Below are 23,900 nucleotides of genomic sequence, written 5' to 3'. Positions count from 1 at the left end.
TTTTGAGTTTGTACCAATTCAAAAAGCATTACTTGGTGTCTTCATTCTGTGTAATATGTAGTGTCTGGTGGAGATATTATTCCCAGTCTGATCCACAATGAAACAAAGAGACAACTGTTTCATTAAAAAGGAAATAAACAAGAAACTATTCAATCTCATGCTCATCTTTAACTTCTATTTCGAGCAGCCAATTCCTATTGGCCCACCTACGCGCTCGACCCTCCCCGGCGCGTAGAGACTGGGCCCAGTCTGACACTTGCATCCAATCCATCACCATCCACTCTCCTCTCAACCGTCCCTGATGATCTCTCTCTCTGCGATCCAATCGCGGAGGTTGAACCGAATGTACAAGATGTTGCTAGCTTCAGACGGGTGTCTGGGATCACTGCAGAAACGCAGCATCGTCCGATCGTCATTGGTTAGCGCCCAGGTTGTTTATAGCCGGAGCTCTATGAAGTGACGGGACTAGACTCTGCATCGTGACATGCAGAAATAGAGCTCACAGCTCCGATATCTCGGGTCTTTTTGTTTCTTTTTGTTCTTTTTGTTCTTCTTGGAGATTCGACTCTTTTGTTTCTTTCCTTTCTTTCCTTTCCCTATTGTTTGCATTGCGGACTACTTCAATAGACTTCTATTCGGGGCCATTGTCTATTGTCTTTGACTGCATTGTTGTGCTGCCTGATTATAATATTAGAATCCTCTTTGTTCTTATATCCTCTACCTTTCTCTTTCGTTTATTTACCGGAGACCCCCGTGGTATACGCAAAATCTCGACTCCTGCATGTCCTTTCCTACCAACCTCTACGGAAACACCGTCTACTGAGACATCAAACCCATAAGATGCTCTCCAAACAGAAACCACAGCCAACCCTCCAGGTTCCAGTCCCAAATTTCCCGTTATCCTCGCCGATCAGCGAGGAGATCTCCAGCCCATCATGCTCCTCGGTAGAAGATCACGACGAGGAACGTAATCGACCCTTTGCATTTCTCAACAAGGCAACACGATCCGCGCACCGGGAACCCTCGAGACTGAATATCCGCGGTATTACAAAGAAGCGGAAAAGCGTCGCGAAGCCAGTGGGGTTGAACCTCGTTACGGATTTCACGTTGGCGCCGGCACCAGCGAGGAAGGCCTCGGTTACAGAGGAGTTACGTACAACCGCGCCGTTTGTCGACCTGAATGATCTGAAGATGCTCTCGAAAGTGCGGGAGAGAGAACGGTCCACGCAGAAGTCGAAGGAGCTTTTCAAGAAGCGGGTTTCGCGAGGGTTTCAGCGGATGCCAGACGAGGGTGTGCATGGCGAAGGAGGCCATCCTCCGAATGAGACCTCGTTTCTCAACCTTGGAGACGGAAATCCATTCCACGATAGACACGAGCATGGAATCTCTCCTTCAGACCGACATGTAATGATTGGCCTCACTGTACCTCGCAATGAATCAATAGAAAGGTCGAGGGAGCTCGACAGTGCAGGCACACCACTCACCCCCTCAATTATTGTCACTCCAGCAAGAGAAGATGCACCATGGAATGCGCCCTCGAACGCGAGCACCGAGATGCTCCGGCCGAGAGTAGCGTCAAGTGTCTACTCCCAGCCCACGCCTCGTCTTTGGCAGCATGAATCAAACGTCCCACCCGTGCCAGCGATTCCGGCGCAACACTCAACTGCCAAACAGAGCTCTAAGACCGAGAACGGATATCCAAACACACTCGGCGTAGAAAAGAACGCTCGTCCCCTCTCAACCTCAACTTGGGAAGACGACAGTCCACCCGCGACACCGGCGACACTTCGCCCAACAGAACACAAGCAAGGCCGTCTCAGCGTCAACACCACAGCATCTACCAACAGACCTGCCTCCCAAGGCTGGTGGACATACCTCCTCTCCCCGCTGCTAGGCCGCTCAATCAAATCCCCGCTCAGCCCATCCTTCCCGCGGGATTCACCGGTGACCCCGTCCACATCTACCACCCTTGCACCACCAAAGCAATGGATTCAGCGGGAGAAAGAAGTATCCTGCTTTTCGCCCGATACACCAGAGACAGCCGCTCCGATGGACGAAAAAGCGTTCGAGCTGTCTTCATCCTTCGATACAGACCACTATCAACATGGCGATGAGCGCCAGCAATCCCCTCCACCTGCGTACGTCTCGAATGCGTCCAGCAGACAGAATACCATGTCATTTATGTTCGGCAGCCAGACGACCCAAGGCGAAGCTGCGGAGTACTATCAAGCCTGTGCGCATGAGCTTTTCAGCAAGACACCGTACTTCGAATGCTTTAACCACGTCTGCTCCATTACGCCTGTCAACCCTGCCGCAGTCGCACTGAACGGGACTGCCGAGGGGAGTAGCAGTCGGGGAGCTGGAATCGTTGCCGTTGATGCATCGAACGTAGGTTCCGGTCTATCTGGTCATAGGGGCACACAGGCACACGAGAATCAAGTCTCGGTTGCCGGCTCAACGAAGTCGACTAAGAATGAAGGTTTACTCATTGATATTGATTCACCACGTGGGTCGATTGCGACTACGACCCCGGCTGGGTACGCTGTCCGTGCTAAGGAGGTGCGGCTGCTGTCTCCTGGGTCAGTCACCACCTTCGATTCATGGGATTGCTCGGATGTGGATGAAGACGAGAAGGATTCTGTGGCTCCTCAAGCTGCTAAGGGAGGGGTTGAGAGTACCAGGTCTAAGCCCACGTCTGCCGATCCTGTTTCTGTTCCTGTGGCGTTGGCAACAACTGCTAGGCAGAGTAATGGTCATGGAGCGCCAGCGCCAGTTGCTATTCCTATGCCCGAGCCTGCCACTACCCCTGCCCCTGCCGCTGCTTCTATTTCCGCTCCACCACCGCAGATTGCCCCGGTCACTAATATACACCTTCCTTCGCCTCCGCCACAGCAACAAGCGCAACCTCTTCAGCCGATAATACAATATGTGCCCGTCTTCTCTCAAGCAGGTCACCCATCCCAGATGACGGCGCAAGAATCACAGCCGCAGGTGCAGGAGCTATCGCGAGGGATTCCGGAGGCTCCAGCTATTCAGCCAGCACCTCAGGTAGTTTCACCGAGATCAGAGTGGCCATGGGGAGAGCGAGATCAGTCGCGAGAGCAATCCCAGGTTCCACCACCGGTCACTCAAGGACAGACAACCGGATTTGAATGGGCATACTCCCAACAAGAACAACCTCGACAGCCACCCGTCATCTGTGGATTGCCCGAACACCCAAAGGTAAAATCTGGACAACCGCCTGTCTTGGGAAGGCAGCCGACCCGCGGTCATGCCAACCAACCTCGCGGGCCGCCTATTCTCCAGGGACGTCTTTCTGGATCTGGGTGGCCGTTTGGTATACACGCGCATCCTCACTCGCATGCACCGCCCGTAGCACCGGTGTCTCAAGGCCTGCCTACAAGATCGGAATCCCAGAGCCGACAAGCTCAGCGTGGATCTGACGTGCCGCAGACAGAACGAGGACTGCCTCAAGGTTCCGAGCTTGCGCCCCAAGGACATTCCCAAGCATCCGAGCCAATCTCTCCTGGATTCCAACGCGCCGCCGGCGGGCCTGGCTCAATTCCAATGTCTGACATGCAGGCCCCAGCTCCTGCATACACGCAGTATCCCAGAGACGCACCTCTCCCGCCGCGGTATGATCTCCAGCCCCGGTATGAGCACAACCCTGAAGCTGGAGTCTCCATTGTCAATCCCAGCGGCGCGATCGGGCCCCACGAAACACGACGCCGCCGACTCGAAAGAGAAGAGGCCACAGGCAGACGACTCTGCGGGCTCTGGCGCGGCCGGGGTCCATTCAGCAAGAAAAATGGACGCCCTGGGCGTGAGGGTCGCACTCGACGAAGATGGTACTTTGTGATCTGCATTTTCTTCTTTATTATTGTGATCGTGGCAACTGTTTTGGCAGTCACACTGACAAGGAAAGGAGCAGCGACTCCTGTTCAATCGCAGTGGCTTAACTTGACCGGCTATCCCCCCATGCCGACAGGCATTGCCACACTTGCTGGCACTCAGCCGCAGACTGAGAAGTCAACCTGCGTTACACCTTCTTCGATGTGGAGTTGTGCGTTGCCTAAGGACCAGCGGGATGCCAATGAGCCATACAATGCGAATCAGCCCAATTTCCGGGTTTCCATCCAATTCCGGAATGGCACGTACGATAACAGCACTGCTGTTCATTCGAACACTACAGGCAGCCTACGCGTCAGAAACGATGACTTGTTCGACCCTTCGCCGGCAGCTCCCAGAGAGGCCGAGCAAGCCTTCCTCGGCCAATACTCAGACAACAACTCAGCACCCTACGCCGGCGAAGCAACCCCATTCTACATTTCCATGCTCTCTCCAATCTCCTTATCATCAGCCAGCATCTACCGCCGCTCCGGCATCTCCAATGGCACCGCCTACCCTAACATATCCTCTATAATCCCGCCACCAGACACAAACGCAGATGGCACCGCGGCGGCAGCAATGCTCTACCCCCTCCCATCCTCCCAACCCATCCGCCTCTACAACCGCAACCTCCCAACCGAGCACTACGGCTTCTACACCTACTTCGACAAGTCCATATTCCTCACCTCGCAAGACAAATCCTCTCCCGCCGACACCAACGGCGGCGTCTCCAAATCCTCCGCCCACTACCGCTGTACATGGTCTCAAACACGCTTCCTCGTGCAGATCTGGACACAACCCGACAAAATCGGCCTCCAGCTCCTTTCCCCAGATACCACAGCAACAAATACTACTACCGCCGCAACCCCCACCTCAACAAACAAACCGACATCATCATCCTCCGCGACAGACTTCTCGCGCCCCGGTTCATTCCCATACCCGGTAACCGTGACGATCGACCGACACGGCGGCGCCGAGAAAAAGAAAATGGTCTACTGCTACCCCGTCGAAGACGACGGACACTACAACATCACGGGCGCGCAGCTGCAGCTCGAAGATCGCGCTATTGGTGGCGAGCTGGTGAATCCTGCTTCGGGACTTTTTAAGGGTCTTAGTGGGACGCGGAATGGGAATGGGGATGGGTTTGGCGGTGTTGATGGGGGGTCTGGAGGGTGTGGTTGTCAATGGGTTAATTGGATTTCGAGGAAATAAACTTGCATGCAAAAGCATTTTCTTCTAGATGAAAACATCAAAAAAGCCGGCGACCTAGATATTTTATTCCTTGTTTCATGTTGCATTTGTATGGTGTTTTGGGATGCATCTTTTCTTTTTCTTTTCTTTTTTGCTCTTCTCCGTCGAGATGAATAGCGCATAACCGAATCAGGAGATGATCAGGTCACAGTTGAATACACTCCCTTCAAATTCCTCATCATCATTTGCATAATTGCATAGGTACTGCTACGCAGTAGATACAAGAACCAATCTCCTCGTAACTTGGTAAGAGCGACCCACCGTCACCCACCCACGTTGCACCGAGAACCCAATCTCAAACCTTAAACCGGCTAATGTAATGGGCGAACCTAAAGCACGATAAGGACCCTGCAGGGCGATCCGGCCTAACGGCGTGCTTCGGCTGGAGTTCTATTAATAGAGTATGACCACCATGAGTCGTTCGTTGTGCCTTGCTTTTTGCCGTTGATTTAGAGTTTGTTCCCTGGAGTCTATGAGTCCATGACTGCTGGCTATCGTGGCAACTACTTGGATAACAGATACAGGGCGCCTAGTTGGATGTTCTTTCTAAGGTTTTTAGTGGTTTACAAGATCTCCTAGGTCTTGATCAAATGCCCGTCAAATTAGCGTAGACAAATCAAATCTTGAATTATAATCGTATTAGGTACAGTACTCATATATCAACCCAGAAAAGCAGAGAATCAAAAAAATCAAAAAATCAAAAATCAAATCCTCTAGCGCCTGTTTGAACATCCCAGTCGCCTCATCACCGACATAAAACACCCGTGTGGTGAACATTAGCGTAAAGTCTATGCGAGAAGCATAACAGTACCATAGACAACGCTGCCAATCACAGCACCAAAGATAGAGGTAGTGACCTTAGATCCCGGGCTGGAAGCATTGAATCCAGTCGAGCTGGGCTCAGCAGCACCAGTACCGGAGCCCTGGCCCTCTCCCTGACCAGCCCCAGAGCCAGATTCAGAGCCAGAGCCAGCACCAGCGCCAGAACCAGAACCAGCGCCGGAGCCAGAGCCCTGACCAGATCCAGAGCCGGTACCGGCACCACCGGCACCAGCGCCACCAGAGGGCGAGGCACCGCCAGCACCGGCACTGCTGGAAGCAGCAGCTCCAGCGCCGGCACTGCTAGATGGAGTCCGGATGGGGACGTGGACGGGGATGGTGGAGCTACCGCCGGGCAGAACGGAGGATGAAATGACAGTGCCGTTGCCGGGCTGGGTACCGTTGCGGCCGGGAACACCGGTCATGATGGGGTGTGTGCCGGTTTGGACGCCGGTGGCACCGGGGTGTTGTCTGATGGCCTTGACGTGAACGGGGGGCTCGTTTCGGCCGGCGTTGACGCCGGCGGCGAGGGCCATGATGGCGATGGTAGGGGCGGAGAAGTGCATTTTTGTTGCTTTTATAGATGGAGAAATGCGGTAGAAGAAGCTGGTCTTAACGAGTGACGGAGCTGTTGGCGGTGTTAGATTGTGGTCTTTTTCTTTTTTGGTCTTTTGTGTCTGTGACAGGTAGACAGAGTAAAATAGCTTACCTAGGGTGATAATGCTGATGCGACTGGGAGAGAAAATTTGCTAGGAAGTAGGGGGCGCCGAAGGAGCCATTCTTATAGATCTTGCTAGACATCCGAATCCGGATACTGACTGGATTTAAGGTTACTTGGTGATGACATTAAGAACGATTATGAGTGCAGAGATTTTCCGATTGAATTTCTGTGCCTCTCGAGTGCTTCGTTCCTTGCTTGCGCTCTTTGGTTAAGATGGCGGAACCGAAGGACTCGAAATTTTTTCTGATTTCACCTGGTTGACTTCCGCATCCGGGGGATGAGGCGGCAAATGTCACGTTGGAGTCGAGGTGGGGCTGGATCCACTGCTTCATCCCTGGTACAGTTGGCAATCACTCTTGCCTGGCCAGATTCTCGGTCCTTAGTGGACTTGCTGTATCTTGCTGTTCGTGTGAAGAGAGTGGGCTGATGAGGGCCGTGGTGGTCACGTGGTTCGGGTTCCTGATTAGGAAGGTGAGGTCATTGCATGCGGATTTGCTTGAGGATCTTCTACCAGCGAAAGATTCCAGAAATAGCCACGTCAAAAGTGGTTAGATAAGTTAGCGGACTCCATGGGCCACTGCTTCATTAAGCAGGTTCCATGTGGTGTTGTTCCAATGTTTGAGGCTTACTACCTCTCGAAGGGCAAGATACATACTATATCTGTAGAACTGCTCTATACATCCGGCAGAGCATGATGGCCTCTCGACCCTGTTACCAAAAGAGAGGGATATCTTTAGTAACAGGCCATTGAAGTCCCTCCTTCTAGAACATAACACAACATCAAAATTTCCCGAGGCCACCACTGTCACACTGTGTAGGGCTGACACGCCTGGCTGATCCCCAAGCGACTGCATTCGGCCCGCAGTGGGTTTGCATCCACGAAGATCATGAACATCTCCACTTGAATGAGAAAGACAATGTCACTGTCAATTAGTTGATACTAGTACTATGTAGCTGCAACCCCGGGATTATCTGAATCGTGGAATGTTAGTGGGCCGTGGCGTTCACGTCAACTGAGAATCCTCCGATCATTCCATGTCATTTGCAAAAGCCAAAGAATGCGGCTGCTACGCGGTGGCTGCGGGATGCCCCTTCGGGGCTGATCTACTTACATAAATGTCTTGGTTTCATTAGAAGGTGTTCGTTTGGTTCGTTGTTCCCTAGGTACAGTAGGATTCGAGAGGAAAGATCAAAGACATTATGTTCTCTTTGGATATGCCACAGATCGAGGATCTACCGTATCCTGTCATATCCATTTTCGTCGCCTTCGGCTTAGGCTGTAGTGCGAAGATGATCAAAGGGGCTTAGGCGGCATTTACCTAGGTAGGTGGGCGACTGAAATCTATTTCCTGTAGGTGCGCGATTCAGTTCATTCTGGTCCAACTTCTCAGTTCTGTTTGTGCAATGAGTCGATATACAGTGGCTGTCTAAGCGGAGAACCATTCAACGGTCGAAAGATCGATGGTAGCCTGCGTCTTTGTAGGTGACCCGTTATCTGTACTGACATTGATCGACCTTTGTCAAGTACGACATACTCTGAGGCTTGAGACTGAGAGTCTCTTGGGATTTGCCAGTTGGTGGGCTCTGCGGTGATGGTCACATGCACGAAGCAGCGGGTGTACACGTGACATCGTTGGCAGCTGAGGGGAGAAACGTTCAATGCTTATGATGTCTGCAAGCCTCAGATAAGCTCATCAAGGACCCAGATCCATTTTCATACAAATACCGTCCATAGTGTACGTCCATAGTGTACTCCGTACTGTGTTACGGACTACGGAGTACGCAACACAGCTGTCATAGATCGGCTTATCGCCAACTGATTGGAGCTCCGGAAGTCTTGGCAACCCAATCTCCCTTTCTCCAAGCCATTTGTTTTTTAGTCGTCATCATAGCAATGCGGCGCCCCGACCTTAGCCCTTCCCTTCTTTCGCCCGCAAATTACGACAATGATGCGTCTTCATTGCGCTCGCCCTCAGAGCAGGACTCTGATTCCGATGATGACGCCCTTCTCGATCAGGTCCGCAGTACCCTAGAAATCGCAGAACACGATCGCGCTGTCCTAGAAGACGAGGAAGAGCTAGAGAGACTTCTGATCCGCCGGGGTGCTGGACACGGCCTGCGAAGAATGTTCAGTCCCAGTGGCAGCAGTGTGAGGATTGGGAAAGTGAAGAAGGAGCGGCGACTGCGGAGGGGGTCACGTCGCGAAAGAGTCAGCGAGGATGGTGAGCTGATGTATGAAATGGAAGAGGGGATCGGGGATGATAATGATTCTCTTTTGAGTGGGTCATCGTTGGATCTAGACAGCAAAGATGGGTACACATATGAGCCGGTAAGATGCGCGGTCGCTGCTTTCCACGCTCTCCGCTAACATGTCTGCTGCTTAGCCTCCACGACCTTCATGGCGGAAGTTCCTCTTCCTATTCGCTCTCGTCACCATTCTCTTCCTCATCCTCGTCCTCGGCGCGTACAAAGCTTCGAGCGGTTTCCGGGCTTCACAAGCACACTCTCCACCCCTTCTCTCCAACGGCACAGCTCTCTTTGCGCCAACCACTATCTTAATCTCGCTCGACGGCTTCCGGGCTGACTTCCTCGATCGTGGTCTAACCCCCGCGTTGAACTCCCTGGTCGCCAATGGGGTTTCCCCGCAATACATGACCCCCAGCTTCCCCAGCGTTACCTTCCCGAACCACTTCACACTTATGACCGGACTATACCCTGAGAGCCATGGTATTGTAGGTAATACATTTTGGGACTTGAAGATGAATGAGGAGTTTTACTACACACACCCTGAAGTCAGCATGCAACCCAAGTGGTGGATGGCGGAACCGCTGTGGGTGACAGCAGAGAAGCAGCTCGTGAAGACCGCCATTCATATGTGGCCAGGGTCTGAAGCGCACATTGGCGACAAGGAGCCGACTTTTGTAGACAAATACAATGGTATGGAAGTCCTGTCACGCAAGGTGGATCGCATCCTCGAATTTTTGGATCTTCCAGGCCTCGAGGAGTCGCAAATGGCACCGGAGCGGCCGCAGCTGATCGCGGCTTATGTGCCCGATGTCGACCGCGACGGCCACAAATTTGGTCCTAATAGCACTGAAATTCGGAAGACGATTTCCAAGGCGGATAGCATGGTCGCCCAAATCATGGATGGACTCGAGCAGCGCAATCTCACAGAGGTGGTCAACGTCATCGTTGTCTCAGATCATGGTATGGCTACCACCTCTACGCAGAGACTGATTCAATTGGACGATTTGATCGATTATGACCTAATTGAGCACATCGACGGGTGGCCATCAAGCGGTCTGCGTCCTAAGCGTCCCGAAGATCTGACCACCCTCCAGCAACAACTAGAGAAGGTTGCTCAAGAGTACGAACATGCGTTCGAGTTCCATACCCGGGAGACAATGCCTGAGCGGTACCACTTCTCGAACAATGATCGAATTGCACCTTTGTGGGTCATTCCCAAGGCGGGATGGGCTATCGTTGATCGCTCGGAGTTCGACGTCAAGGAGGCTTTGAACACGGGTCAGAAGTATTATCCTCGGGGCATTCATGGATACGACCATGAGCACCCTTTGATGCGTGCAATCTTCATCGCGCGCGGGCCAGCCTTTCCGCATAAGCCAAACAGCCGGATAGAAGTATTCCGTGAGTAACTCCTCCCAATCATGAGCCTATCTCTTTCTGACGTACCCACCTAGAAAACATCGAGGTATACAATATTCTCTGCGACTCACTGGGTGTCGACCCTCTTCCGAGCAACGGCACACTACGACTCCCGTTCAAGACAGTCGGCCTCCACTCGGACGAGAGCGCACCCGTCCTAGACACACCACCTGATCCCCCAGCCCCAACCTCAACAACAGCAGGGCCCGTGCCGTCATCACCCTGGCCTACAACGTCAGGCACCCCGCCGCCCGCAACGAACCATGACAGTGACGACGAAAAGGGTTCGACATGGTGGGGAACGATTGTACACAAGTTCGAGGACGTGAAGAACTGGGCTGGCGGCGTTGCTGATGCTATTCAGGGCAAGCACCCTGAGCCTGGGAGCAACTAGAATTGGTTCTTCCATTCGTTTGTACTTATTCATATACCTATACCCCGATCACGTTTGTCATGTTCATCCGCTCTTCAATCTACTTTGTTTATAAAATGTTACTGAGACTGTTGGTATTGCATGGTTCAGACTCAACCGCTTGCAGAATATACGTGCGATGATAGTAGTTTCTTGAGTACATAGCTTTCTATGTAGCAAATTGGGGCATATGGATGGGCCAAGCGGGTTGAGAGTATCATTCAACTAGCATTTCATAGTCTATTGGTTGGTCATCTTGGTGGCTGAATTAGCTAGGGTTGTGTCGACAAAACTATCTTGCGCCCCATGCGCCTATAGAGTTAGAACTAGTGTTACAATTGATCAACCAGCCAAGTGGCCGAGCAGTAACCCAGCCATCTTATCTTCCTTGGTCTAGTGGTGATGATTTCCGCTTGTCATTAAAACCGATAAGCGCGGGAGACCGGGGTTCGATTCCCCGAGGGAGAGATTTCTTTTTGCTTTTACATTTTACAATGTTTTTCTATTCCTAGTCACCATGGAATTATCTTGCTGGATACAATCCAAATAATGCCCAAGCAGCGCCAGTTGCGCTGCAACCTCAAGTGAAGGTGACGTGGGACAGACGCGCAGAAACCGCCCTGCGCAGCGCGCTGCAGCACCAATGAGTCAGACCCTCCGACACACCCAGGCAGAAGCCACCAACCAGCTGAGTACGGTTGATTCTCATCCAATAGAACCTCAATCCGAAAAGTATCGTGGAAACCCACTGCGTCAGGCGCACTTCAAGATTCAGCTTCTGGTGCGCGACATGAGTCTTAGGCGGAGTTCGGCCGAGATTCAGGATTTCAGGCGCACATGAGGCTCTTGATCCACGAGGGCGGAGGGCCTTTATAAGATACGCCTTGACCATGTTGCTTTCGCATTCATTTAGAGCTCTTTGAGTTCTATTTTTCTGATTATCCAGAAGTGTGCACTGGGAACTCGATCATGGAACATAACATAACCCACCCCACCACGCCATCACCGCTGTCCACGTCGGACACGGCGATGCTAGAAGTCCTAGTCCCAGGCTTTGGCTTCATCTCGAGGATACTGATGTCGTATCTCAACTTTGACATCAGCTCCTACTTCCAAGTTCTCGTCGGACTGGCCGTCTACGGTGCAACCATCCGATACGCATTACTGATGCTTTGGGAGCACTTCAACGAGCTGTTCATCTCAAGAGCTGAGATACGTTTGGATGACGAGGCATTCAATTATTTGATGTTTTGGCTCTCGCGTCAGCCGCTCATGAAAACAACAAACCGCTTCGTTGCAGGCGTCAGAACCAACAGCTACTGGGACGACGAAGAAGAATCAGACAACGAAGATCTAGACGAGACGGCTGAAGACGTCGAGACTCTCGACGGAGAGAAACAGGATGCCTTTGCCATGTACTGGGCCAAAGTCACCAGCCGCGACAAGTACAAGAAGATGCGCTTCACCCCCTCTGAAGGCTGTCACTACTTTTGGTACAAGAACCGGCCGCTCATGCTCGAACGTGCACAGCGGGAGGGGGGTCCATATTGGTTAATGAACAACGAGCGGATCTTTGTTTCGTGTCTCGGTCGCAACCCGGCGATCCTGAAATCGCTACTGGCAGAGGCACAGCAGGCATACGTTGAGAAAGACAGCAATCGCACTATAATTTATCGTGGCTCGCGGTCGCCCGCTGGTTCACAGTTCTCTTGGGTCCGATGCATGGCCCGGTTACCGCGTCCTCTTTCTACTGTCATTCTTGACCAGGACCGAAAGGAAGATTTCCTTGATGACATTAAGGAATACCTTCATCCCCGCACACGGCGATGGTACTCCAACCGGGGTATTCCCTACCGCCGTGGATACCTTCTGCATGGTCCCCCAGGGACGGGAAAGACGAGTTTGTGCTTTGCAGCAGCCGGGATTCTCGGGCTGAAACTTTACCTGCTTGATCTGAATTCCACTGCGCTGGACGAGGAAAGCCTGTCGATGCTGTTCTCGGAACTTCCGCGCCGATGCATTGTATTACTTGAAGATGTCGACTCAGCAGGCATCACCAAATCTCGAGGAACCATTCCGGCTCCCTCAACCACGACCCCTCCCAAGTCGGATGCTCCTGCGGCTGCAACCGAAGCCACCGAAGCCAGCGCAGACGCGACATCCAAGGATGAGAAGAAAGGCGGCATCACGCTCTCAGGACTTCTGAACGTGATTGACGGCGTTGCTGCCAGCGAGGGCCGAATCCTCATCATGACTACCAACCACATGGAGAAGCTCGATGCCGCTCTCCTTCGTCCTGGGCGCGTCGACATGACAGTCGGCTTTGGGTACACAAGTGAAGCAGATATCAAGGAGCTTTTCACCTCGATTTATGTCGCGATGGAGAAGGACATTGCTCGTCGTGGAATATCAACAATCTCCAGGAGTAGCCGCAATGGTTCGGTCAAGTCACAAAATTCCACCATTTCTCTCGATGCACCAAAGGCGAACGGCAAAACTGTCCATCTCGGGGAGAGCAATGGAGCTAGCAAGAAGGGGAAACATACAGATCTGCAGAATCTGACTGTATCCCTCCGAGCTCGTATCCCAGGTCTAGCCTCTGAGTTTGCTGCTATTGTTCCGGGTGGCGAGTTCACCGCTGCGGAGATCCAGGGTTATCTTCTCAATCATAAGGAGTCACCTGATGCAGCTATTCAAGGTGCGGCGGAGTGGGTTGAGACGGCACAGGAGAAGAAGCGTGCGAGAGAGGAGAAGGATACGGTTGTAGTTGCATGATTGCCTATCTACCACGATGTTATGATGTTATGATATACTTAATCTCACCTCGTTTATAGTTGGAAAACAATGATTCTCTGCACAGGACATGAAGCTTCTGTGATGAATGATTTGCTGTCTAGATTCAGGCCATCCATTCGTCTAGGTTAGAACCTATTTCAGAGATGAATAAAGGCCCACCGTTTCAAGGTTCCTTGGTAAACAATCAATGCCAGTAGCTGTCATTGGGTATATGTCACATATAAGTCCTCGAAATCCGGGGTATATACCTAGGAAATCAACAGCAGAGGACTGCGCGTTAACTCAACGCCAGCCTTGGAATATCAACGGACGACAGCCAACAAATCAGACTATCTCAAGCAATTGAAGCGACTGTCCCCTCCAACTTCACATTCGCCACGTACATACACCTACTAGTCCTCTCCTCCGAGCAGAACCCATGGAACAACATGCGATCCCCACAACCACAAACCGTGCCTCCACCAGGCGAGAGAAGCCCAGTATTCTCCGCATTAATCAGCGGAACATTCGACTTACTATAAGGCCCCGTAATACTCTTCGAGGTCGCATAGCGCACATCATAACCCGGATCCGTGAAGCAATGAGTCGAATAAAACAAAAAGTACGTATCACCAGACAGAATCAAATTCGGCGCCTCAACAAGCGGACCATCACCATCCGCAGTGTTGCGATCAAGGATCTGCACCGCATCACCGACGGGCGTGACGCCGTCTTCCGCAACCTTCTGCAGCAGGATAGGCGTGGAAACCAGTGGCTCGACGCCGTTGTTGCAGTCGCCGCCGTTGCCGATGCTGTTCCCGTCAACTTTGAAGACGACGTAGCGACTGCCGTCCTTGTCTAGGAAGCCGGCTGCATCAATTGAGCCACCCTGGTCAAGGCGGCATGATAATGGGGTGTCACTTGGAACGTAAGGGCCTGTAGGGTTGTCTGCTACGGCTGTTCCGACGCAATGGTGTCTGAGGTTGGATTTTGCTTCGCCGGAGTAGTACATGACATACTTTCCGTCATTCTGGAAGTTTGATTAGGCTTTGTTCCAGGGTTTGCTTTATTTCCTTTTTCCCGTTGTTTCGGAAACCGAGAGAACTTACTCTCATGACCACGTCTGGAGCCCAGTGGTCTATGTCGGTTTCCCATGAAGAAAGTGTGGGAAGGGCTTCGACGTCGAGTAGCGTCCACGAGACGAAGTCATCGGAAGTTGCGACTTGTACACGCTTTCCATTGCCGTTTGTGCCGAATGCATACCATTTGTTATCGGCTGCTTTCAAGAAACTGGGATCTGGGAAGTCGGTGTTCAAGCCCAGCCAGGGACCCTTTGCCCGCTTCTCGAATAGAGGCGAGCCTGTAACTGCGGGGAGCACAGATAGGACAAATACAGCCCATGAAGACGGGGATGCCGTCAATGAAGTGGACCACATAGTGAAAGGCTAAACAGGGAAGAAGTGACACTCAGTAGGACCACTGATCATAGAAATCAAGGGTAAACATTACCTAGGGCACAGCGGAGTACCCTTCTTATATGCATATTTGACCGCCATTGTTCGGCACCCAAGACCCCGAAGTAAATATTCAAAGCTACTAGTGGGACTGGGACGTCCCTATTGGAGTTAGGGTATCAAGGCCCAAGAGACACGAAGTAACATTGAATGCTCGGCGTCTGCTTGGCTCCGAAGGGATGGAGACATCAGGGTCGCTAAGGAGCGCAGAGGAAAGGGAGGGAGAAAGACAACGGCCGTTCACCCGATATGGAAATCCGTCATGTGGTACCGATGCCTGATTTTGGCGGTCCACTCATGCGGGGGCTCTAACGCATGGTTGTGCTTTCATCGAAGTCCAATCGTATGGCGCTATATGTGGAGTACGTGTGAAGAATTTGGAGAAGAACTGGGCATCATGGGACACATGCGAGATGACTGGATAACTGCCATGCGGAACCACGTTTGAGATATCTGTCTAACCTGTTTGCACCAGACTAGCGGGCAATATCAGGTACGCAATTTAGCCTGTGTGAATCCAGGGAGTTGAGACTCGGTTTGAGGCGTAGCCAATATTGCGGGTATGGCTGAATGGCTGCACGAAGTATGTAAGTTGTGATGCACTGTTGAAGCTAGTAAAATTATCTCAGCTTGTTATGTCGTGAATCAACAAACATAATACAACCCGGGAGATCCTCCACCTCCACGCGGAGAACAGAGTTAATCTTCGTATGAGGTCGACTGGATTGTGTCTTCAGACCGATCAAACCGCCAAGTTTGCCCAATCCAGCCCAATGCGGTAAGGCACACGGACTGGGGGTTTTAGTGGCGTATGGGGTCAAAGCTTCTACGGCCAAGGGACGAAGAGTTGTTCCTTGAATTTGGGCGCCTCGGCCTACCCGAACTAGGCATAATCAGGAGTAGCATTATGCAAGGGCGTATACAAAGCCCCTGGAATCTGGATCCAAGTTCAAAGTCTCGCCATAGAGATATCTCCGCGAGAGAAAAAGTGTTGCCATAGGCGATGGCCACGCCGAGAAATTAATCATAACCGAATACGCAGCCCAGATCTGATACTTCATATGTTGACCCTAACTAGGACCCGACATAGACAACCTCTCCTCTCTGAAGGACGTCGGGGCATTTCGAATGGAGATGACAGGTCGAGAATAAGCCACCCCCGCGGCCCCGGGACCGGCGAGTCCCGCCCAAAGACATGGCTTGTTGGTTACACAGGACGCATTGGGCGCATGGCTTCCGACCGTAGTTTCGGGGAAGTGTTGTCATAAGAGCTCGGGGCCATATCTGGGGCCGAACACATGGCACGCTACGGTAAGATGCTGTGCTACAAGATCACAAGATTGAGGTATCACCAGATATGTGGAACTGCAGATCTGAAATAGCGTTAAGACCATTTATGAGAAGTTATGATCAAGACTCGATTTTATGACTTTGAGTTAAAGTTGCACAGTTCCATGGTTGAGAGCCGCACTATAAAACCCCGCAAGCCCCTTCAAAACATCCAGAGAGATTATCCCTTGAGTATGAGAGACGTATTATGAGAAGATGTGGAGATGCTGTTTCCTGTGGGTGAAGACACTCTTATAAGTTGGGAGAAGATGCAACTCTATCACAGCCGTGGCCGCTGAAGTCACTCCCCATGATAATTTAGATCCGATCGACAAATAGCCTACCATTCCCGGATGTCGACCAGAAACAACAATTCGACACGTGAGTCTCTTTGGAGACAACAAAGCACCCAAATTCAAGCTTAACCATTTCGTTGGTTGTTCTTACCCCGCATTCTGACCACAGCGAATATGCATAAAGTGACCAGTCGGTGAAACCGTTCCACTTCAAGCCCATTTTATGATGCCACCACGAGCCCTACATCGGCTAGTCTTTGATCGGCAGATCGCATGACAGGAGTAGGGACAATGACAACACATATTCCGGTCACGATGACTGGAAATGCGGGGGTGGAAGAGACATCTTCTGACTTTCGCGGGCATGGTTACCACATTGGATAGCTCGGTGAGTATTTGCAAGAAATTGTCAGCATACAGGATGGACTTCAACCTTCCAGTCTCAAGGTCACAAAAGTATTTGTATCAAGTTGGGTTTGCCTAACAAATCAAAGGAAAGCATCCTTTTCCACCTGAGCAACAGGAACCAACCAGCTTTCCCCGGAACCAACTCGCAGTTTCAGTCGAACTCACAGGTAGATAAAACCAAGATCTGATACCGATGATGCATGTAAGTGTGCCCTCGATAGCGAACAGCCACCTCCATCCTTGCCAACCGCCAACAGATCGCATGTGCAGGATTCCGAATGCTAAGAAAGCTGCAACGATAGTAGTGTCGTAACAGAAACAGTAAAACACAGCAACCTGCATCGGAAGCTCCTGATTCGTGTAGAGGTAGGACAGAGAAAGTCCTTGGCGTCTTTCTTGTCCTCTAGGTGCTCGCATTTGGCCACAAGGAGGTCGATGTATTCCCCAAATTTGCTCTGGGACGAAATCACCTTCAATCCATTCGGAGCAAGCAGCGCTCGTGTGGCATAGAAGCTTTTTCGCTGGTGACTAGACCCTGATAAACCCCGACAAAACTCCAGAAGAACCATCTGAATGGGCGTCCATGGTGTGGAAGTCATGTAACGTGGTAGTGAAGAATTCTTTAAACACAAGATATTCTGTTGCAAATGCTTTCGGATGCCAAAACCGCATGGACAACTCTTGAAATCTGCTATCGCCCGAAAGGATTTATAACAGAATACCTTGCTTTCAAAGAATTCCTCAATACCACCTTAGATGACTTCCACACTATGGAAGAGTATCGGAACAAAGTCAAACCATTGAACGACGAACTTTCGCGCTGCAGTCAGGAACCATAAGAGGCAGGATCACTTGCGTCCGCAATCCTGAGACCGGGTCCCAGTGTGCTGTTAGAAAGCGCAAGAGCTGTCTCCATCTTCTCGAGTCACTTCGAAAACCCTCCATCGCGCCCAGAGAAGGAGGGACCTTTTCGCAAGATTTGGGCAGTACATTACTGTACATCGATCTCTTCGGGGCCAAATGCGATTATGCGACCACTGAGAAGACCAGAAAGATGCAAAGGACATTCTCTGCCTGTCCTCGCAGGCTACATGAAGACGGCCTCTTCCGTGAAATCGGATGGACACCCCTCCGAAGTCCGAACCGAACAACAGCCGTGAGACGAAGTCTGCCTCCTTCGCGAAGGTCGCCAGTCGGGGCATCCGCCAGATCCCAAAAAGCGCTTGGACCCCCGCTTGGGCCATGGCCAAGACCGGGAATAATCGGCCCGAGAAAACACTCCGCCCTCGGCCGTCGGCGCGCAGGGCAGGGGCGGCTCCACCCTATCGTCAACACAAAGGGAAGACCGCCGGAGGCATAAGGCAACCATACCGTCCACCTGTCCGATATCGGGACCGAGCTTTTTAAGTACACAGTAGCGACCATTTGTGAGGGCACCTCTGCAGACTGCACACGGGAAGCAAATATAGAATATCGTCATGCCGTAGTTATATTGATTGGTTGATGGATCGAGATCATCAAGCATTCCGCCCGAAAGTGCTTGTCCGAAGTTACCACGATCGAGCTGGAGAGCAAAGAACAGTATGCAGCCCGACGCATGAACAAATTCGGTAGTCGAGCTATATTAGCGAACATCAGCTGGTCGAATGCTAGGCTGGGAGCCATGAAGACTCATACCCTTCGAACCAACTCCTCCTCTTCCTTCTTCGTCCATTGAGCAGTTCCATGGGTAACGGTGTCTCCCTTCGTACTCAGAAATGGGCTCATAGTACTCACTACTCTATTGCGCCACCCGCATCTAAAGCTCTACTTGTTCCATGCTGTGTTTTTGTCGGGATCGGCACCTTCGTCGTAGTCGTGACAGACACCTCTTTCGAGTCAAACGATGACGAGGGCATTGCCGACATTGTGTTGAACTGCAGGCGGGCACTTATATTGTAGTGTTTTTATGTAGCAGGGTATTGCCAGTCGTGCCATGCGCGATGCTGAGCAACAAATATCAAGCCAAGCGTCACTCGGCGTGGCATGACCCTGCTGCAGAGAAGTTGAAGTGAAATGTAACCTGAGATGGTGAGTTCTTACTGTGCACAACGACGATTTAGTTTGCACTGTGCTAGCAGGCTTCTGCTCCACTCTGAAACGGAGGGTTGATTAATATTATGCCTATAATTCACACTATATGCCACAACATAATCTCTATGCATCAGTCGAATCCACACGGTCATTAAATCTCCACGGTTTCGTATTTGCTCATAGCCCTGAGTCTCTTTCCCATCTTAAAGAAGACCCAAGGGACAGGCAAAAGTGCAACGGCGATGAATCCAAGCACGCTGGACGCCCACCCGATGCCGAGTTTGGTATACACTAAATATACATGATTAGACATTAGGTGGCAAGACTCATTGAATCAGGGTAGACTTACTTGGGATGGTAAAAAGAGGGAACGCGGCTCCAAGCCCATAACGCGCCAGGCCATTCGCACTCATGGCACTTGCAACAGTAAGACCCTGATAGACATCGGTGATGTACTGCGTTGTGCTCACGAACACGCATAGGTTTCCCCACGCAAATACCATAATCGCCACCACTGGACTTGCCCAGGAGATATCGGCTCTAGCGGTCCATGCGAACCAGAACAAACCGATGGGCAGTCCAATGCTTCCTATCAGTGCTGGGTAGAGACGATGCTCGGGCGGAACCTGGGAGCCTGGATGTTTCGCAACTTTGGGAAGGTAGAGGAAGATGTTGCAGATAAGGACAGTCACGGTCCCCAGTAGACACCCGACAACGATGGCCAAGAAGACGAGACCTGAGCTCTCAGGGTCGAAATTATAGACTCCGCTAAAGATTAATGGGACCGCAGCAAAGAATGAGAAGAGTGTTGCAAATTCACATGCGATATAGAGGCAGATGAAGCCAACGATAGGTTCAACAATGAGCATGTGGAGAGGGCGCAGCAGGGATATAGTTACGAAAAGTCGTATTTGTGAAGATATCGGTGGCGAAGGAGGAAGTTTGATGCCGAGTTCTTTGGCGCGACGACGCTTTATGACAGGGTGAAAAGTCTCTCTAGAGAGCGCGATCTGAATCAAGGTGAAGATGGCCATAAACACTTGTGTCCACTGTGTCCAACGCCAACCTTTCCGATTGACAACAAAGCTGCCAATGACAGGGCTGGAGAACAGTCAGCGAAAGGAGGACTTGGCGCGAGGATGAGCTGAAGGATACTTACCCTAATCCCGGGCCTAAGAAAGGCGTTAGAATAAAAATAGCCGACGGGAGAGCACGATGGACTGGTTGGAACGTTTCATTGAGTGTCCCAGCTGCAATTGACAGAGTCGGAGCGTAGCAAAGACCAGCTAAGAAACGTAGAATGCATAGGCCAGAGAATGTAGGAGCAAATCCGACCCCCAGAGTGAACAAAGTGCCGAAAACCATGCACCCAAGGTAAACTGGATATCTCCCCACGGTTTCAGAAAGTGGTCCTCCGGCGACGGGGCCGAGTGCGAGCGCAAACACGTAGAGCGACAAGGGCAGGATGGCGACAGTGCTGCTAACTCCGAATTCTTCCATAAACGCGGAGTGAGCTGGGCTCAGTATAGACACTCCAACAGACCTGTGTTAAGCGTCAGGTCTCGAGTCAGATTCACAATGAGAGAGTCCACCTACGTTGTGAAAGCAGCCCACCCAATCACCATCACTTGCTGAGTCTTTTGTTCCAACGACCAGTTGTAGGGGTTGCTTGGATCACTGTCCCAGTCCCAGGTGTCCCCGGGGTTTGGTTTGTCTGCATTCACCCCTCGTGATTTCTCGGAAGTATCGTCGGGCGAGGATATCTGAGCCTCTAGAGTACCGTGCACATCAGCGTCCGAAGCCTCCTCGAGTTGGCCCATGTTGAACTCGAGAATATGGGATACCGGAACGGAGAACTGTGCAGGTATGGGCTGTGACCGGACTCTTTGAAACAGAATCAAAAAGATTTGGCGACAGATTGGTGTATTATATCTCTCCCGAGAAAGTACTGCGACATAACTGGGTACTGCTCCATAACTGGAATCATTTCTTCAACGCATCCGAGGCCGAGGTTAGGTGGGCCACTTTACGTGTTTGCCAAGAGACGCCTTATCACTCAGAACAAAGAGTATGCAACTAAGCGACGGCCCGGAGGGCGGGGATCTTTGACAATTATTTAGTCGATCGGTTGTGGTTGCCCGGCATCAGGGCGTATTAGGGGGTTGTCCGAATGCGCTGGATTTCCGATTATTCAACAATGACCGATTACCGAATAATGCCGTGCACTTTTGAGACTGCATTTCTGTATGTTGAGATTAATTAGAAGAATAATGAATATGTTGAAATTTATCTCGGGCTTGTTGAATAAGCGTTTATCGTGAATGTTGAGCAATTGCCGAAGTACCTCGCAGTACCTATGTGGCGGATTTCCTCTGCCACTTCTTGGCTTTCCCCTTCCGTTTTAGTGCTCAGACCTTGCCGCTTTTTGCTCACTGAGTAGAACTGAGCACGCCTCTGAGCGGCCTGACCTGCTCCGCTCGAATAGCATCTATCAAATTTAACTGTGGTTGGTTCATAGTGACTACCAGCACGTGACCTCCCTTTTTGGTGCAGGCACATAGACGCACTTCTTTAATAGTGAAGCACCGCCCTGGGCCACGGGGTCTGAATCACATGATCCAAAAATTCTGCCTAACTTTTGGCGCGCTAAACCAAATCGGTAGCTTCTGTTGCTGATAGAGCACGGAGTAGTAGATGAGTCTGTATTCATGGTTGCATATATGGTGTACACTGTATACTATGCTAATCTGACACTAAATCCATCCAACATTTAGATAGGTACAGCTTCATGAGATCATCTCTCCAAGCAGCCACATCCATCTAAGACCGAGGCAGATTAGGACACTTCCCAGGCAAGGTGATCTTGCGAACATTCTTGCCAACATTGATTCCCCAGATGAGACTGTAGAACTTGTTCTTCTTCTCTCTAGAGATATGGTAAGTATTGGTAGCATAGATGAACAGGGTTAATAGAAAGTGAAGTACGTACGCTCGCTGCTGGAACATCCACGAGAGAGTCCCCCTTGACCGATTGGCCATGGACTTGAGAACAACATCGATATACTTGGGCCATTCGTCTTGCAATACAGGGAAGCTGTTGCCTTTCCGAGAGTGGTACTCGTCAAATTCACCTAGACGGTTATAGATGGCTTCGTATGTGGCACAGAACTTCTCCCATACATCTGGGTGATTAATGTATTCGAAGACCATGCCCATTGTCTTGGTGGTTTGAAGCTGCTCGTCTGCGCTTTTCCTTCTCCAGTCTTTCCGATCGGCAGCTTGGCTTCCTCCAAACATCTTATTTCGAGGTCAGCAATGTGCTCTCTAAAGCAGCGGTAGATCCAGCACTTACTCCGCCTTTCATTCCATTGGCTCGGCCTTTGAAGATCGTCAGCCTATCCAGGTGCTCTTCGCTGCCAAGTTCTCGTAGAAGCACCATAAGGAAAGACGCGAGCTCTACATTCCCCTTGCTGTCTGTAATACCCCACGAAATATCTTTGTCGACGTATCGAAGTGCATTTTCGCAGGACCATATGGGTTGCGGGTTCCTTGGCATCGGTAACTGATTGACAATTTTACCTTTGTCAAGCCAATGGGTGAAGAAGCCGCCAATGAGTTGGCCTTCAAAGACATGTTCGGCTATATCGGTTAGCAAGCTTTCAATTCGCCATCATGGCGATACATACTCTGATACTGGGCTCGATGTATCCCAACGGGTGTCAATTCCACGTCGTGTTCCTTCAAGGGTCCGACACTCCAGTCGCTGCATAAGGAAGAGGTGTTTCCCCACCATCTTGAGATGGAATCCCATTTTCCATTCTGAATCCCGACCCACGTGGAGGAGGCATCTCGGGGAAATTGAGGATACTTGCCAGGGGTACGGGCGTATTGCCTCTCTCCACACATCGTGACGTACTTCTTGCCCATATTCGCCGCTCCAGGCTCCCAACTGTGAAGTTGATGAAGCGTTGAGTCGCCCTTAAATTCCTCGTCTTCATATTCGGACGATGGTTCAAGGCCTCGCTGCTTGAGTGGGCCTGGCACAACGATATTACCTCCGTAGGGCCACTGTCTGTTTGAAGGGCTTGATGAACAGGCATCACAGTCCTTATAAGACGGGATATCACTGTAGGACCACTTGTAGTCCATACTCACGCAACCACAACAGAGTCTCTTCTTTTTCTTCTTGTCTTTAGTATCGGTGCACGACCCACAGTCTTTACATCCAATGGCGCCCTCAGTTGCGTCCCCGATCCACTCCAACACGTTCTTGTCAAGGATCTCACTTGCAGTCGGCGGCTTGGACTTGAGTCTCCCGTAGTTGAAGTCCCCAGGAAAGGCCATGTATTCACCTGGATCCCCGCGGAGCTTGAGGCTGGTTCCCTGAACCTCTTCGGGGAGGCTAGAGGAGTTGTGGACATTCTCATACCTAAGGCTACGTTTGGCGTCATGACTGGTGACATAATTGGGGTAACAGACGGCTCCACGGCCGGGTGCTTGCTAATTTGTCACGAACAAGATGAGCCTAAAACATTTGACGCATTCACAGATGGAAGAACTCACGAGGTCGTCTCCAAGCCGAGGAGATTCATTGGTCCAATAGGCTTTCTCCAGTGCCTTTCTGCCAAATGGAAATGGATTAGAAGATCATTTTTCAATGGCCGAAGCAGAATATGGTCGAACTCACGATTGGGCCTGTTGAAAGACAACGGTCCTATAATTGGAATCGACGGTCAATGACGCTCGTA

The 23,900-nt window shown here is 51.2% G+C and overlaps 10 protein-coding genes across 10 annotated transcripts; 3 read left to right on the top strand and 7 right to left on the bottom strand.

Annotated features, from left to right (window-relative positions):
• Positions 1-840: 840 nt before the first annotated feature.
• Positions 841-5,100, top strand: N7515_008817 (uncharacterized protein; the record flags this gene model as incomplete). Its single annotated transcript, XM_056669561.1, has 1 exon — positions 841-5,100. The coding sequence occupies one exon, from the start codon at positions 841-843 to the stop codon at positions 5,098-5,100; it is 4,260 nt and encodes a 1,419-aa protein (XP_056519391.1).
• An 827-nt stretch (positions 5,101-5,927) lies between these two features.
• N7515_008816 (uncharacterized protein) lies at positions 5,928-6,524 on the bottom strand (the record flags this gene model as incomplete). The annotated part of the gene is made up of 1 exon (XM_056669560.1): positions 5,928-6,524. One exon carries the CDS (start codon positions 6,522-6,524, stop codon positions 5,928-5,930), a length of 597 nt encoding a protein of 198 aa, XP_056519390.1.
• A 2,049-nt stretch (positions 6,525-8,573) lies between these two features.
• N7515_008815 (nucleotide pyrophosphatase/phosphodiesterase family protein) lies at positions 8,574-10,739 on the top strand (the record flags this gene model as incomplete). Its single annotated transcript, XM_056669559.1, has 3 exons — positions 8,574-9,008; positions 9,064-10,327; positions 10,381-10,739. The coding sequence occupies 3 exons, from the start codon at positions 8,574-8,576 to the stop codon at positions 10,737-10,739; spliced, it is 2,058 nt and encodes a 685-aa protein (XP_056519389.1).
• A 598-nt stretch (positions 10,740-11,337) lies between these two features.
• Positions 11,338-11,649, bottom strand: N7515_008814 (uncharacterized protein; the record flags this gene model as incomplete). Its single annotated transcript, XM_056669558.1, has 1 exon — positions 11,338-11,649. One exon carries the CDS (start codon positions 11,647-11,649, stop codon positions 11,338-11,340), a length of 312 nt encoding a protein of 103 aa, XP_056519388.1.
• A 77-nt stretch (positions 11,650-11,726) lies between these two features.
• On the top strand, positions 11,727-13,532 carry N7515_008813 (BCS1 and AAA domain-containing protein; the record flags this gene model as incomplete). Its single annotated transcript, XM_056669557.1, has 1 exon — positions 11,727-13,532. The coding sequence occupies one exon, from the start codon at positions 11,727-11,729 to the stop codon at positions 13,530-13,532; it is 1,806 nt and encodes a 601-aa protein (XP_056519387.1).
• A 355-nt stretch (positions 13,533-13,887) lies between these two features.
• N7515_008812 (glycoside hydrolase family 43 protein) lies at positions 13,888-14,968 on the bottom strand (the record flags this gene model as incomplete). Its single annotated transcript, XM_056669556.1, has 2 exons — positions 13,888-14,562; positions 14,642-14,968. The coding sequence occupies 2 exons, from the start codon at positions 14,966-14,968 to the stop codon at positions 13,888-13,890; spliced, it is 1,002 nt and encodes a 333-aa protein (XP_056519386.1).
• Positions 14,969-18,166: 3,198 nt separating this feature from the next.
• Positions 18,167-18,986, bottom strand: N7515_008811 (uncharacterized protein; the record flags this gene model as incomplete). The annotated part of the gene is made up of 3 exons (XM_056669555.1): positions 18,167-18,643; positions 18,757-18,829; positions 18,856-18,986. The coding sequence occupies 3 exons, from the start codon at positions 18,984-18,986 to the stop codon at positions 18,167-18,169; spliced, it is 681 nt and encodes a 226-aa protein (XP_056519385.1).
• A 317-nt stretch (positions 18,987-19,303) lies between these two features.
• On the bottom strand, positions 19,304-20,972 carry N7515_008810 (MFS transporter; the record flags this gene model as incomplete). The annotated part of the gene is made up of 4 exons (XM_056669554.1): positions 19,304-19,443; positions 19,502-20,253; positions 20,312-20,695; positions 20,749-20,972. 4 exons carry the CDS (start codon positions 20,970-20,972, stop codon positions 19,304-19,306), a joined length of 1,500 nt encoding a protein of 499 aa, XP_056519384.1.
• Positions 20,973-21,972: 1,000 nt separating this feature from the next.
• N7515_008809 (uncharacterized protein) lies at positions 21,973-22,449 on the bottom strand (the record flags this gene model as incomplete). Its single annotated transcript, XM_056669553.1, has 2 exons — positions 21,973-22,078; positions 22,142-22,449. The coding sequence occupies 2 exons, from the start codon at positions 22,447-22,449 to the stop codon at positions 21,973-21,975; spliced, it is 414 nt and encodes a 137-aa protein (XP_056519383.1).
• Position 22,450: 1 nt separating this feature from the next.
• On the bottom strand, positions 22,451-23,615 carry N7515_008808 (uncharacterized protein; the record flags this gene model as incomplete). The annotated part of the gene is made up of 3 exons (XM_056669552.1): positions 22,451-22,791; positions 22,839-23,543; positions 23,582-23,615. 3 exons carry the CDS (start codon positions 23,613-23,615, stop codon positions 22,451-22,453), a joined length of 1,080 nt encoding a protein of 359 aa, XP_056519382.1.
• Between the last annotated feature and the right edge of the window lie 285 nt (positions 23,616-23,900).

Source organism: Penicillium bovifimosum (assembly GCF_028826915.1).
Source record: "Penicillium bovifimosum strain IBT 22155 chromosome Unknown utg000006l_segment0_segment0, whole genome shotgun sequence".
In the NCBI taxonomy this organism is placed as follows: Eukaryota; Fungi; Ascomycota; class Eurotiomycetes; order Eurotiales; family Aspergillaceae; genus Penicillium; species Penicillium bovifimosum.
Note: the sequence above shows the minus strand (reverse complement) of the source record. Positions and strands in the feature narration are given on the sequence as shown.